The following is a 12,037-nucleotide window of genomic DNA, read 5'->3' as shown; positions in this document are numbered from 1 at the left end:
TTTCTCATCTCTGGTAAAGAACGCAGGCTGTATACAGTACACTCCTAATTACTTCAGTACAAAACTTTTTCAAAAGTTGTTTTTCAAAGGCACCATGTAACAAATGTAAGTCAAGGAAACACCTTTACGTTTACAGTTTTTAAAAACAAATACAAGCAATACATGTCAACACTGTCATGACATCATTCAAATCCATATTGGTTTTGAGTGTACAGCTCAGTTAAAACTGCTTAAGAGGTCAGTTGAAAATAATAATAATAATAAAAAAAAACAATACACAGTTGATCCCTGGGGTTGTGCGTGATAAACATCTCCTTGGTGAGTTAGGGATGAGAGATTTGTAGATGAACCAAATCCAGTCACTTCCACACAAACCAGGGGTTAGTTCAACAGTACAGACACAAGCAGTAAAGATGTATCATGCAGGTAATACAAAATGGGCCATTTCTCTCCTCAATTTGGAGAAATAACAATGACCAAAATGTCACACTTTAATATTAGCCTTTACTCAAAATAAAAATGTATCAATAAAATATTAAGTAAAAAAAAAAAAAAACAATTTCCTCTTCTTTCATAAAAAAAGTAAACAACAGGTGTTTCCCAGTTGAAAGCTGTCAAATGCCTTTTGATTTGTGCTGCACTGGAGAGACCAAATATTGACCAAAATGAACGTCTTTTTGAATTAGTGCAAGCAGCGATGCCTTTGGTCTGATGGCATCAATGCAATCAGCTGCTCTGTTGGTCAGCAATCATTCAGATGATTACATCAGAGTTTCTTGGACATGGCTGAAAGTGGATCTCCTGCATCTTCTCAGTGTCCACGCTACCAGAGACAGACAGAGACAGAGAGAGAGACAGAGAGAGAGAGAGAGAGAGAGAGAGAGAGAGAGAGAGAGAGAGAGAGAGTTTGTATCACACAATTTCAATAGAGACCTCATGCATCTCTTACAAAAGAAGCAATCCAAATTATAATTCACCCTTTATCAATGAATACAATATGACATCTTACTAGGCGCAGAAAAAAATTGGTTTCTGTGAGGCCTGGCACTCATGGTGAACCACCTGCTCTAGGTAATTTTAAGACCTGGTATACTCCAGCATCAAATCCCCTTAGCATCTTCATCTGAGACTTCCTCCTTGCACTGTGCACAACCAATGAACCAAAACACACTCCCTACCATTGATGTTCCTGTAACTCCATACAAAACGCTACTGCTCAACTCACCATCCTTATTTGCAAACCTTCTCATACAATTCATGTCTGCTGCCCCACCCTCTTGCAGTAAAAGACATGATTTTTCAACTCTAGTAACCTAAACAGATTGATGAACGATAATCATTTCTCGTTTTCATGTGAATCGTGTCCTCCACAGTACGTGATCTCTACCACACTGAGACATGTCAGAAATACAGAATCGTAGCTAGCCTCATTCCGCCACAGACTAGAGACCCACCTCTTCAGATTGCACTTTATTTCCCCCATCCTAGTGTGATCTCTTGGCCCCGTTACATAATGAATTTTTTGTATGAGGTAGTTTTACTACTCGTAGTGACTGTGAAAACATGTAGTTACTTGCTTAAGCATAATAACAGAGATATTATGTTTCGCTTGAGTGTAGAATCATGTACATACTTGTGGTACGTGTACATACTAAGCACTGTGTTTGGCACCAATAAATGTTTGAATATGTCTGATTGTTGTTTTGATAAGTACACTTTGTATTGGCACTTTGGAAGTTGCTCTGAAAAAAAAAAATGACAAAGTGTAATATAATGTCTTGAGTTATATTCCCCTGGTCTTATATAGCATGTTCTGTATGCTGCACAGTTACAGTCCTCGATTGGCTGTAAAAATAGAGCCTACCTGCTCATGCCCCGCTCCACGTCCTGGATGGTGTCAGGCAGGGGCTTGTTGGCCGTTTCGGGCAGGAGCAGAGAGAGCCCGGCACCCAGGAGGGGGCACAGGCCGAAGATGACCATGGGGGCCCCCTTGCTGTAGCTCCTTAGGAGGTAAATGACAGGGGCGATGACCCCCCCGGCTCGCGCACACATGGAAGACATGCCAATCCCATTCTGCCTGCAGTCACAGCACAAGCACAGGAGCGTTATCACCCTCTGCTGGTGCAGGTGTAACACTGCATCTTGTGTCGTAACCTTCACCACACATAAAAATACCAGACCGCTATGCACTGTTGCATAACTGTCAAACCCAGTGAAGTGGAAATAACAATGTTTTCAAAGCTGCTTTATATTATATAATTATATGACAAAATTGTGGGCACCTATTAGGCAGCAATGTAGCAGAATGATGAAGAACAGGGCTCATAACTGAAAGGTTGCTGGTTTAATTCCTCGCTGGGGCACTGCTGCTGTACCATTGGTCAAGGTACTTACCCTAGAATTGCCTCTTTAAATATCCAGCTGTATAAATGGATAGTATGTAAAAATTGCAACCTACGTAAGTCACGCTGGATAAGAGTGTCAAAGACAATAATGTAATGTCCTGTGATGTACCTAAATAAGCTTATCTTGTTGGCACATATTACACCAACTTCTCCTACGGTTCCACTTCTACTTCAGTACAGTTTTGCATTGGATTTATTTAATCTGGTCTGAATGGTATCTGAATGTTACCAACAGCTTTAGCATAATTTTATTTTCCCCCACTGTCAATGACGTAATGTTTTGTCTTCCTTTATCAGTAAGAAATATTAAGACAAAAGTTTGTTTTTAAAAGATGACCAGAAGAAGACTGATGCTATAACTCTGTGTATGTGCAGTCACCTCTGTATGTGAGAAGATGGCTGTGAGCTGCTTACCTGACTACGGTGGGGAAGATCTCAGCTGAGTAGACGTACACTATGGACAAGGAGGCAGTGATTCCAAACTTCCCGATCATGGCCAGGACAGTCCTGAGGACCGACAGCTCTGTAAACACAGCACGAGGAACCGGTCACCGAAGATCAGCTGAGATTGACATGTCAGCTCCACCCCAGTCCCCACCCCCTAACACCTGCTATCTGTATGACTTGCTGCTTATTTAAAGCGTAGCATGGCAGTGTAGCTGTAGTATAGAATGCAGCTGTAAGACTCGTCTACAATCTCCCGAAGTGCAGTCACGTTACTCCCTTCCTCACCTCACTTCATTGGCCTTCTGTTATTGCTCAAATCAAGTTCAAAACATTGGCGCTGGCATACAGGACGGTGGATGGGCCAGCACCATCATACCTACGACCGCTCTTCAAACCCTATGTTCCCTCAAGATCGCTGCTCTCATCTACAGGGTAACTGACTGTCCCGAACCAACAGGGTCGCTCTTCTCAGACACGATCCCTCTCTGCAGTAGTCCCTCAGTGGTGGAATGAGCTCATCCACAGAAGTTAGGATAGTGGAATTGCTGGCTATCTTCTGACGGAAACTGAAGACCCACCTCTCCAGACTGCATCTCGCTTCTACTTCAATCCCCGCCCCCTAACACTCGGTACCTCTAGTATATGATACGTATTTTACGTGTAGTATTTTTATGTATTTTGGATTCTGTGTTCTGACTGTTGTATCATAGTATACTTGGCTTCTGTCAGATTGCACAGGTTAACCTGTGGTAGGGCTTGAAGTGTTAAGCTCACACTCACTGGTCTCAGAGTGTTGTTATCCTGGTCTGAGACTTTTGCCCGTTTAACTTGAATGGATACACTTCTGTTCTGTTGTGCTGGAAGTCGCTCTGGATAAGAGTGTCTGCGAAATGAATGTAATGTAGTGTAATTTGCAGAATCCTTAGGCCATGACTGTCCTTCCTGTTTAGGGCTCAGCTTGCCACAGGTGGTTGAACTTCTGAGATGTGAACTTTCTATGTCCTCTAGGGTTGGGGTGGGAGAATGACTGCCATTATAGCAAACAGAGCCATTTTCAAAAATCTGGGTTTCATAAGTTGTTGTTTTTTACCATAAATTATGAGTTTTGACCCAAACCCTTTCCAAACCACCAATAATTTCTTTCCATTGACCACTGAAGTCTATAAACAGAGCTATAAAACCATGACATCATTCAAAGTCTCTACTGTTTGGGTACTGCAGGAAAAAATAATTGAATACAGTTGAAATTGCTCTGACAACAATCACGCAACTTCTTTGGTAGGCCTCAGGACGTTGGCCTTGCTGTTGCATTATAGATACCCCTTGAGGTATGAGAAGAAAAAGAGCAATGGAATGGTCCTTACCATCAGGAATGAAAATAGTTAACAGGCAGGCTAGGCCCCCCACTGCTATGAAGGAGAACATGGAGATCCTCCTGGAGCGATTCAGGGTGAAGAGGGTGATGGTTCGGGCCGGCATCTCCACCAGCCCGAAGATCAGCTGGGTGAGGTAGATGTTTATGCCAAAGTCGGAGATGTTCAGGGACAGGCCGTAGTAGACCAGCACGTTGACAAACCTGAGAAGGCCAGCAAACAATGGGTGGGGAAAAAAAGACAAAGCCCTTGGTGAAATGTGGGGACAGCGCTGGTGTTTGCTGCTTACAGCTGCGCGCACAGCAAACGGAGGCTTCCTGTTTTCCCCGCTCTGCCTGCGGGCACCGCGCGGACAGGGCAAATGGCTGCCGGGCAGATGGGGAGGCACACAGCGGTGAGGCTCAGGAAATGGGAAAAATGTGTGGGAAGTGGGTCTCATCAAGGAACAAACCCAGCCGCGGCAGCTGCTCAACGGGACATCCCTTCTGAAGGAGCAGCCGTGGCGATACGTGGGGAGCAGTGAAATCCGGTATGTGTGTGTGTGTGCGTGCGTGTGTGTGTGTGTGTGTGTATGTGTGTGCGCATGCATGCATGTGTATGTGTATGTGTGTGTGTCTGTGCATGTGTGTGTGCATGGCAATAATATAATACATTTTCAAATATACTCAGTATCCTTTTTACATCTGTTAAAAATTAAGTTAAATTTGAGATTTTTTCGTGATAACATTATTTTGCAAGGAAACTTTGCTCCAACAATATTTGAATGACCTCTGACCAAGGAGCCGTTGAACCCAGTGACTGTATAGAACCCTGGACTCCCTGGAACGAAGTAATATTCTAACTGACAGGACTACTCTGGCTAAGTTAATAGAACGAATGAATGGATGAATCCCCACCGCGGTTTTGAAATGAAAAACTGAAAACGCAAAATGACCAAGCTTATCTCAAAGTGCTTCTGCCCTAAAAAATGAACATGTACACTATATTTAATGCAAAACTACAGTAAAAAAAATTGTGAAAAGCCTGTGTTTCACACTCTTAAAATGTCATGAACAATGTATATGCAAATGTATCAAGTAAAGCAAGCGACGTGTTAGTGTGTGTAAAGGCACATTCTGAAGGGCCCGAACACCTTTCTTTTTAAGATACTATATTCTTCACATTACAACCTATACTTTATTACTTCATCAGACATTACAATATGTGTAGAAATATGTGTTGCATTGTAACCATACATGATGACTTTACATGTGCTACAGTTTACACCGAGGAGTTATTTATTGTACCTTGCAGGCAATTGTTTAGATGTTAGACATTGCTTTCTCATAGAGGAGCACAATGGAAATTGTTCTTGTGTAATTTGCCTGGCAGGTTTGGCCTTGTCACCTTGCGGTAATTGTATTCAGGGGAGATCTTCTTAGCATGGTGCCACTGCTGTAATTGTGTGGTGTCAGTCAATACATCTAAACGGTATAATCAGTGTGTGGTATTTACCTTCACTGAATGCCACAGCTAATTATATGCCATGGCACTCAGTGAATCAGACGCTCAAACTGGAGCGTGTCAGGGCATGTCTGTTCCCTGTTTCCCTGCCATATCAATGACTCTGTTCTACACGGCATACTAGCTCTCAGCCAAAATAAAACGACAAATTTATATCCACTAGTGTGTATGCTGGAATGTAGAAGAACCTCACTGGCACTGTGGGCTAAAACGATTAAACATGTAACATTATTGGATGTGAAAGATAGTGTACTGCATCCACGCTGTTCCAATATAATGAGCCCTTAGCCTTCCTGTGGGTGAGGGTTGTGCTGGCTGTCCCTGCTGCTCAAAGAAGCAAGGAGAAGAGGAGTTGCCACAACTGTTTACACCTCACAGTAGTTGATGTTATATGCCAAGAGGGGATGTCAGTGAGGAATGACTGAATTACCACAGGTAGAAGAGTATTAAGGACTGCTTCCTCATCTTTGGGGTGCGGACGAGATCGATGACTGAGTATTTGTTCTCCTCTGCCTTGTCCTTGAGGTCCTTGTGTTCCTGCATAACCAGGAAGCCGAAAGAGTGAAGGGGTTGACATGATATCAGGCATTGTATTTGCATGGCCTACAGGCTATCTCACACGGCAGAGCTGCGCTCAGGAGTGGTTAAAATGCAAATTCCCCAATCTAGTTGAGCCAGACGCTACAACAATAATTTTACAAAGGGGTGAAATTAAGTGTTTTCTTCATATTCCATAATCAGCCATGCCATACAGCACGCACAAAAAGCCGTGGTGACATGGTTACATTATATGTGAGTAGTGGCGTGTATAATAGGCATGCACAGGCTTACAGCAAGGGGGAGTAGGTCTACTGACCTGGCACAGTTCAAAATCAGCCGCCAGCGGCCTGCCGTTGGCTATCGCTGCTTTTCTGATTAAATCCATGGCTTCCTTCTTTCTCTGTTTGGCCATTAGCCAGCGGGCAGACTTGGGTAATACCCTATGGAGAGGGAGAGAGAGGCAAGTTCAGAACAACTCTGCAAGTGGCTGTGTGTATGTATGATGTGAAAGGTGGCTGGCTCGATTCCCCGCTGCTGCTGTACCCTTGGGCAAAGATACTTAACCCAAAAAATTGCCTCATTAAATATGCAGCTGTGTAAATGGATAACATTGTTAAAAAAACCTGTAACCCATGTAAGCTGCTCTGGATAAGAGCGTCTGTTAAATGGCTGTAATATAATGTCTATCATGACCCGGTGCCATCCCTGGGACTCTGAGTAGCAACGGGCGTCAGCGAGCAGGCCTCACCAGATATAGAAGATGAAGAGGAAGCCAGGAGCCGAAATGGCCAGCTGCAGCTTACGCCAGTCGCGGATGAAGTAGGCCACGCCTGCCAGGAGGATGTACCCGAAGCCGAAGAAGTAGTCCGTGATGATCCCCGCAAGCATGCGCTGCTTCCTGCCTGTCCACTCCGTACCTGGGGTCCGTGAAAGAGCAGCAGAGGTCAGGGGTCATGGCTGAAAGCTTGGGAGGTATCCACATTTGCATTACATTTACATTTACATTATTATCATTTAGCAGATACTCTTATCCAGGGGAACTTACATACACATAGGTTACAGTTTAATTCATTTACAGAGCTGGATAGTTACTGAGGCAATTGTAGGTTAAGTACCTTTCCTAAGGGTACAACAGCAGTATACTGGTGGGGAATCAAACCAAGAACCTTTAGGTTACGAGTACTGCTCCTTACCACTACACCACACTGCTGCCCACATACACGCAGACTTACTGAACAATGTTTGGGCGGGGGAGGGGGGGGGGGGGCAGCCTCAAAATGAAGAAATAGTTTTAATGCCACAATGGCTTTTCCAGGATGCGTTCCACTGACCTAAGACAAACACGTTCATGATGACTGCAGAGATGGTTGTCCCGACAACGAAGCGCAGCAGGACATAGACGTAGAAGTTTGGGGCAAAGGCGGCTCCGACCCCGAAGGTTGCCTGCACGGCCAGACCAATCAAGATGATGATTCTGCGTCCGTATCTGAAAGAAGACGGAAACTTACATCAGTCACATGACCAGAAATAACCAGAAATGATCACAAGGCGTGAGTTGTCTGTTGGCAAGCTTATTTGACTAGCTCAAATCCAGTTCTCTCAGAGAAGCTACATTGGAAAGGATGTAACGTTCTTCATTGCACCTAATCTGTAAAACAGTATACAGAGATATGGATCTGAAGCATTTTATTCTGTAGCCAATCATAAAGCTTTTTCCATTGGAATCACCTCGGTCGCCCACATTCAGCTATGACTCAATCACACCTGCGTCTACCATTACATACAACGTGAAAAAAAATATTTTTTCTGGCTATTCCTATGAAAACATAATAATGAAGAAGAATAAATAAAGGCCTGTTAGATAACCAACCCTTACTGCAATTGAAGGGCTTTTCCTGAAATGCCTGCTTACACAAATGCTTGGAGCTGCAGACAGGAGAAAGAAGCTCTATTCTGGCCCTCTGGAGCCAGTCTATCTTTGTACACAGAAGTAATACATATTTTACCACACATTTAGCATGTACATCAGAACAGCCTTTTTGAATGGCAACAAAATATGAAGTATATTAATTGTATGCATCAATATATGCTTTATACTATGTGTATGTCTGAAGTGTAAATGAAGAAATATTTCAAGAGAGTGTGTTATACATTTTAGCATATTTTAGTGTAAATTAATTTTTTTTTTCAAAGAAATGGTGTCTAAATAATAGAGTGTAGAAGCAGATTTTTTCATCCTTGATATCCTGTATTTTTGCAGCTGATTTAAGGTAACGGCATCTACAGTAAATCTCTCTCCCAGCTTACTGGTTCATTAACAGGATTCGTTAACACTGCTGAATGGATGCTATTTGATTCCTGCACAACACCAGTCCAAAGACCTAGCATGACCTTTTTCTTTTTTTCTTTTTCTGCTTTTCTCCTTTTACACAGCTGTATTCTGGAATCATTAATCGCATACGCTACACTCATCTCACCGCAAAAACCGCTGTACACATGCCGTAGTGCAGGAGGGTGACGAATGCAATCCCCCAGTACCCTCACATGGCACGGCTTTCACACTGCAAGTCGCCCAGCATGTAACAGTGAGCTAAGCACCCGCTGGAGGATGAGCACAGCTTCAATGACATTACCTTGAGAAACCAGAGCAATCCCAGCAGGGGGTTTGTTCTACCGCTGTGGTCAAACCCGGGCTGTAGGGCTCACCATGTGCTCAAGGCAAACGCCTCAATCACTAAGCCACTCGGGAGCCCAGCATGAACTTTTATACATCAACAGCTGTGTGATGCACTTTTACATGTTAGTTTTTTACATTAGTATACACGTATATACATATTAGTACTCATGGTAATTTATTTTAGAATCACAAACACCTTTCACAGCACAAAGTGGCTAAAAGAGAACTAATTAATCAGCAGAAGAATGTGAGACATCTGTACTTACTTATCTGCTAATGCGCCAAACAGCACAGCTCCCACCAGAAGACCAAGCATGTAGATCGAGGAGCCAATATTGTTCAGCTTAGCATTGTCACACACAAGATTCCACTGTCAACAAAGAGAAGACACTTTTAATGTTTCAGGTAAGCAAGGTATAAGATATCTTTCAGTTTTAATTTGCTTCCAAAAACAATGTGGGCTGTGGTCCGTTTTTGTAATTGGTTGCCTCCTCTCACCATTTCATTTCCGCAGAACCGCTTTCTTACTTTTAGTCACTCCAGACCCCAGATCTGGCGTGTGATTCAGGCCTCCGTCTCTCTGCCTCTCCCCTCAGTACTGTTCACCTGCTGGATTGCTCAATGCCCAGATTCACTTACTGAGGGAGGCTGTAAAAACGTCCAGGTTGCGCTCACATCTGGAGCGTGAGTGCTAGCAGACAGCTATCAGATCAGGTGTCCCCTCTCCAGCGAAACCGGCGGGGAGATCAGAGCCCAGCAGGCTCTCGCTGACCCCAGGGGGAACTCCCTGTTGCGCTGGCTGGATCTCCATGTGTTCTCACACGCAGGCGTAGAGGCGGGAGGCCCCCGGAGAGGCCTACAGAATGCCTGCACCGTGGGAGTCCCCGTCTCTGGAACACCCCCCTCCCCATCCTCATCCCGTCTCCAGTGTCATCAGACGCACCTTACCCCAAGTAACCTGACCGTCCCCCCCGCCCCTCCAACAAGCAAAGGATCCTGAGAGGGAAAAACAGCTAGAACGACCAAGGCACGCGAAGATTAAAAGGTCGAGTCAGTGCACAAGCCTGTGTTTTGGGAGCCATGTTGTTTTGGAGTTCTGAAGCCGGGGTAGACAGACCGTGTGGTACTGTGGAGTTTTTTTTTTCCTGCTCGCGGTCGCTCCACTCACCTCAGTCGCCACCGTGCTCTGAAAGACCTCCTTGCTGAAGTCCCACCCCCCGCGGCAGCCCCGGCTGGCGGAGCCTTCCGTCAGGGCCAGCGTGGCGCTCCGGTTCAGCCTGACCCCCGGCAGGGTATCCGGCGCCGCGCAGGAGAGGTCAGGGCTGGCATCAGGCCCGACAGACAGGCTGAAGCTGAGGTTAGGGCCCGGCCTGGCAGCGGGGGGCCAGGCGGCCCGGCAGAGGTGGGGGGGGACAGCCCCGGTGAAGACAGACACCAACATGTGGAACGCCAGCAGGATCTGCGGGAGGCAAATCCACACGTACAGGGTCTTCTGGAACTTGCCGAAACCGCCGATACGGCTGAGGACATCGTCAAAGTTCATGCTTCTTTTTTTTTTTTTTTAAACTGACTCGTTCCCTTAAAACTGAAACTGTCAGAACATATGTAAGTATGTAAACAGAAAATCCACAGTGCCCCTTGGTGCCTAATTATGTATTTATGAAGTGAAACTGAACCCTCTGAATGAACAGAACACTAAACTTCATAAAACAAAATTCAAAAAAAAAAAAAAAATTATGGTGAATGGGAGTAAAAGGCAGCCAGCTCTGCTGATACAGCTCTGAGTCTACAGAAAAAGACTTTTTTATTCAGCTGTGTAAGTTTCCTCGTTCAGATCTCATCACACCTGTGTCGTGACTGTTAAGAGAGAGCAGAGCGTAGTGAACCAGCAGCAAAGTGCATTCGGGGTGATATAACACCACACTGCTGGGAGTGACCCAAATCAGAGGCGGAGTCTCATCTCAGAGGGAGGAGCTGTGAGCTTTGTCATGATCAAATGGGCTGCCTGTGCTTGCGTGTGTGTGTGTGTGTGTGTGTGTGTGTGTGTGTGTGTGTGTGTTAGAGGAAGAGAGAGTACAAGATCAAGAGAGAGAGAATTTGTCTGTGTGCGGGACTTTTTAAGCATGGTGGTGGAATTCCCTGACACGTGTGATTACACAATACACTGTCACTGCTGTTGCTTGTGTATTTATATCTTCTCAAAGTCAAAAATACACTGCATTCAAAACATTTTTACAGCTAAAATTCTGCTTTTCTCTTAATGGAAATGCTAACCTGTGGTGCTGCAGCAATATGAAGACAGTACCTTTACCACTTGTGTATTTGAAAACTGTGGTTGGAAAAGAGAATAGAGACCTTTTAGTTGGCAGATTTAGCAGTAAGTGTGCATGTGCATATCCAGCCTATTTACATAAGTTCAAAATATTAACAAAGCTGCAAATTAAATAAACCTTTCTGTGCCTTGTTGTAGTAGCTTATACAATTCCTGGTCACGAGAGGTACTGTCCGTGGAAAACTGATATTATTATACAGACAAGGAAAATCCTACTTTGCATGAAGTAACTCACTGGGTTTTGAGTAACAAGTAGGAGAGAACTGGAAGTAAGCTAGCTGAACAAAGACTGCAGTGCCACAAACCGCTTGTAAAGGGAACTGCAATTTTTGCAGACGTTTTGCGGTCTGTGATGCCGCTCGTGATCGGCTCACCACTCCGCCCCAGTTTCAGTTTGTTTTCTAGATCTATCATTCTATTGTATTCTTTTTCTTTTCACAGAAATGTCCCTGACAAAAAAAAGAGATACCATCTCAATTCTCCTGTGGAATTTTCTGGGTAGCTACCGCTTGTGTGAGTCACACTTCCATGATCTCAGGAGTCAAGGACAAAATATTTGAAAAAAAAAGCAAACGAAGACGTAAGTAACTTGAGAAGGGTGACATTTGTTTAGGACATTGTTTAGGAAGACCTAGGGTACCACCCTTAGTGGGAATTTGTAATCATAGGTAATGTTGAGACACAAAAGAATCCCACCCAGTGTTTTTTTTTTATTTATTTCTTAACTGTTATGACATTCGATTACATCTGACCTTACACA

At 44.3% G+C, this 12,037-nt stretch overlaps 1 protein-coding gene across 1 annotated transcript; it reads right to left on the bottom strand.

Annotated features, from left to right (window-relative positions):
• Window positions 1–640: 640 nt before the first annotated feature.
• si:dkey-119m7.4 (uncharacterized protein LOC560629 homolog) lies at window positions 641–10,497 on the bottom strand. Its single transcript, XM_036550539.1, has 10 exons — window positions 10,114–10,497; window positions 9,212–9,315; window positions 7,600–7,754; window positions 7,017–7,185; window positions 6,585–6,708; window positions 6,159–6,265; window positions 4,217–4,428; window positions 2,820–2,928; window positions 1,865–2,077; window positions 641–823 (listed from the first exon to the last, which is right to left on the bottom strand). Exons 1-10 carry the CDS (start codon window positions 10,486–10,488, stop codon window positions 754–756), a joined length of 1,638 nt encoding a protein of 545 aa, XP_036406432.1. The 5' UTR covers window positions 10,489–10,497; the 3' UTR covers window positions 641–753.
• Between the last annotated feature and the right edge of the window lie 1,540 nt (window positions 10,498–12,037).

This window comes from Megalops cyprinoides, chromosome 17 (assembly GCF_013368585.1).
Source record: "Megalops cyprinoides isolate fMegCyp1 chromosome 17, fMegCyp1.pri, whole genome shotgun sequence".
Taxonomy (NCBI): domain Eukaryota; kingdom Metazoa; phylum Chordata; class Actinopteri; order Elopiformes; family Megalopidae; genus Megalops; species Megalops cyprinoides.
Note: the sequence above shows the minus strand (reverse complement) of the source record. Positions and strands in the feature narration are given on the sequence as shown.